This window comes from Medicago truncatula, chromosome 7, assembly GCF_003473485.1.
Source record: "Medicago truncatula cultivar Jemalong A17 chromosome 7, MtrunA17r5.0-ANR, whole genome shotgun sequence".
In the NCBI taxonomy this organism is placed as follows: domain Eukaryota; kingdom Viridiplantae; phylum Streptophyta; class Magnoliopsida; order Fabales; family Fabaceae; genus Medicago; species Medicago truncatula.
This window is the reverse complement of record NC_053048.1, coordinates 27727016-27730451: the sequence shown is the minus strand read 5'-3', so window position 1 is coordinate 27730451 and position 3436 is coordinate 27727016. Positions and strand designations below refer to the sequence as shown.

Genomic DNA, 3436 nt, shown 5'->3' with positions numbered 1-3436 from the left:
CTATGTTGTTAGTTTTTCTTTATGAGAGTAGACCCCCCATTTTCACTGAATCTCTCCCATCTTCATCATAAGGTGCATGTGCCCTCAAAAAGAGGAGAAACAGAAAGGGCATCTTTGTGTGTTAGAAATGGAAGGAATTAGTGTCTTGAAGAAAAGTTCTAAAGGAAAGAAAGAAGATCTCTATCATGTTATTCATAAGGTTCCTTATGGTGATACTCCTTATGTCAAAGCCAAACATGCTCAGGTAGGTACTTTTTTTTTTAATTTCAGCTTTACTTTTTGTTGTTTGCTTAATTAATATGCATTATTGTATGTGGAAATTGCACCATCTTTATCCCTTTTAATTTGATCTCTAAATTTTATGTTACATTAGTTTCAGTTCTGGAGATTTATATATAATTCACTATAGTTTAATCAGTGACTTTAAGTTGAAGTATGTGATGTGAAACATTTCTACTTTTCAGTTAATTTACTATTACCTTTTTCAGTAGTGACAAAGTAACTTTAATTCTTAAATCTTACTCACTTTATAACAGAATATAGGCAGTAAAAGGCATGTAAAAAGTCAATATATTTTTTTTATCCAATTTTGTACCAAAAATATTTCTCTTTTTGAATCATTTTACTTATATTTTGGTACGGAGAGACTACACCTATATTATATATCGTCTTCCTTAAGATTCCATGAATCTTTCAGATTCAAGGATTATCTTTTCTTTAAGATTCCTTTTATTATTTTTGAGTTATTCATGACATAAAAATATTCTACTTTTTTACATTCTTTGGTTATTACATGATTAAACTTTGAAGTTTAGTTTTCAATTATTGAAGTATTTTTCATGTAAATTAAGCTTTAATATTGAATAATGATATCAATGTGTATGAATTCAGTTGGTGGATAAAGATCCAGAAGTAGCTATAGTGTACTTTTGGAAGGCAATCAATGCTGGAGACAAAGTGGATAGTGCCCTTAAGGATATGGCTGTTGTGATGAAGCAATTAGATAGAGCTGAAGAAGCTATTGAAGCTATCAAATCTTTTAGAGGTCTTTGCAACAAACATTCTCAAGAGTCACTTGATAATGTACTTCTTGATCTTTACAAGGTATATCCAAACATGTTCAATTATCATATTATGGTCATTTTACTTGCTCTATATAATTAGTAAATTATCGGTCTATGTTGTTTTTTATTAACATGTAAATAAGATTTGATTAACGAAAGCACTGATACAGACACTGAACATGATACTGACACCGGTAATAATGTTAAAAAACTAGAAGTTATTGCATAATCACAGGTGTTAGTGTCGAAGCCTGTCTGACATGACACATGGCTAAAATTCGGACACGCCTTTTATATATAATGTTTTTGGCTAGAAGTTATTGTATAATCACATGTGTGGATGTCGAACCCTGTCTGACATGACAAATGGCTAAAACTCGGACACACCTTTCATATAAAATGTCAGTTGGTAGTAAGCATTTGTCAATAAACCTAATTTAGTTTTTGTGTAAATCAGAAATGTGGAAGAGTAGAGGAGCAAATTGAATTATTGAAAAGAAAGCTAAGACTTATCTACCAAGGTGAGGCCTTTAATGGAAGGACGACAAAGACTGCTCGCTCTCATGGCAAGAAGTTCCAAGTTTCTATCAAGCAAGAAACAGCAAGACTATTGGTACTTAAATCATTGACTTTTTTTAATCTAACTTTACACTATTTTCCTTTTGCTTTCAGATTAAACCAAACATGTTTTGATTCAAGTTAACTTTTCTTTTTTGATGTGATTGATTCAAGTTAATTGACACTATTTGTTTTAGTCCCGGTAATATTTGAACAATATAAACTTTAGTACCTACAATATAGATCATAAAAGGACTAACTCGAAAATTAATAAATAGGTTTAAATATGTGTTTAGTCCTGCAATATATATATATATATATATTGCTTTAGTTCTTGTACGAATATTTTTACTTTTCACCTTTGTAAACATACTACATTTTGTTTTTTATCTCTGTTGTTTTGTTTTAGCCCTTGCAAAATTTACTTATATATGACTTGGTCATTTTATAGAGTATTTGATTTTAGTCCCTCCAATATGAGTGAGATAAAGGACTAAATAAATATTACAACATATGACAAGACCAATTCCTATAAGAACAAATTTTGCATGAACTACCTTTAAAAAGAAAATTGATAAACCAATGAGATCAAAAGCAAAACAGGTATATTTATGAGGAATAAAATTAAAAAAATATTTTTATAAGGATTAAAAGAAAACAATTGTATTTTTACAGTGATCTAATGCATATTTAAAGCTAATAAAGATTATAAATTTTAAAATAAAATAATATGGACTAAAACAATTTTTTGTATTTTAGAGACTAAAATCAGATAAATATTTTCGCAGAGGCGTTAAGCAAAAAAAAATGGTCTAATTCTTTATTTTTTTGGGTTCAAAATTGGTCTAATTTTTTTTCAACCCAATGGTACATCATAATACTTTTTTTTCTTTGTAAAAATGATTATTTTTGGGTTCAAGGTTCAATGATTAACACATTGATTGATTGTTTAGGGAAACTTAGGTTGGGCCTACATGCAAAAGACAAACTACATGATGGCTGAGGTGGTTTTCAAGAAAGCACAAATGATAGATGCTGATGCCAATAAGGCTTTGAATTTAGCCTTATGCTTAATGAGACAATCTCGTTATGAAGAAGCCTATTTAATCCTTGAACAAGTTTTGCAAGGAAAACTTCCAGGGTCTGATGAAATCAAGTCAAGAAATAGAGCTGAAGAATTGCTTGTAGAATTGAGTGCAAACTTGCCACAGCCTAAGTTTATGGATGATTTAGGGCTTGATGATGACCTTTTGAAAGGAATTGATGGATTACTTAATGTTTGGAGTCCAACTAGATCAAGAAGACTTCCCATCTTTGAGGAAATATCTTCTTTTAGAGATCAATTGGCATGTTAATATTTGTATTCATGTTCTTATGTTGTATATATTGTCTTAGGTCTAGGTTTGGACAAAAAGTCCATTCTCTTCTCCGATTTCGTATTCTTCCTTTGCCCTTTTTCTCCTTAAAATGGTGAGGAAAAATATAGAATAAGGTTTGCTTGTATTTGGTAAATTAATGATGAATAATCACAGTCCTGTCAACTTCCAAATGTTTCTTCATTTTCCAAGATTCTTGAGTATAGGGAGACTAGTTTTCGTGCTCTCCCTTATTGTCGTTTTATTTGGAAAGTGTTGAATTCCCAACGAATAAACATTGTTACAAGTTTGCTCAAGGGACAATCTGATAGGAGTGGATTTGATTAGTGTGTTGTGCACAAAATGCACTATTATCAGGATGCTAATAAGAATTGGTACTACACTGAGAGCGAGTTTGGATCGGGGGTGCTATGATTGTGTCTATGTTTCTGCTGGTGA

General features: G+C 30.8%; 1 protein-coding gene across 1 annotated transcript; it reads left to right on the top strand.

The window, feature by feature from the left end:
• On the top strand, positions 1–3181 carry LOC11426232 (protein SULFUR DEFICIENCY-INDUCED 1). The gene is made up of 4 exons (XM_013593339.3): positions 1–244; positions 892–1104; positions 1522–1677; positions 2576–3181. Exons 1-4 carry the CDS (start codon positions 77–79, stop codon positions 2975–2977), a joined length of 939 nt encoding a protein of 312 aa, XP_013448793.2. The 5' UTR covers positions 1–76; the 3' UTR covers positions 2978–3181.
• Positions 3182–3436: the final 255 nt, after the last annotated feature.

Coding starts and splice junctions, on each gene's coding strand:
- LOC11426232 (XM_013593339.3), top strand. CDS start 77: ATGTGCCCTCAAAAAGAGGAGAAACAGAAAGGGCATCTTTGTGTGTTA. Junction 245..891: donor TCAAAGCCAAACATGCTCAG/GTAGGTACTTTT, acceptor GTATGAATTCAG/TTGGTGGATAAAGATCCAGA. Junction 1,678..2,575: donor AAGAAACAGCAAGACTATTG/GTACTTAAATCA, acceptor TTGATTGTTTAG/GGAAACTTAGGTTGGGCCTA.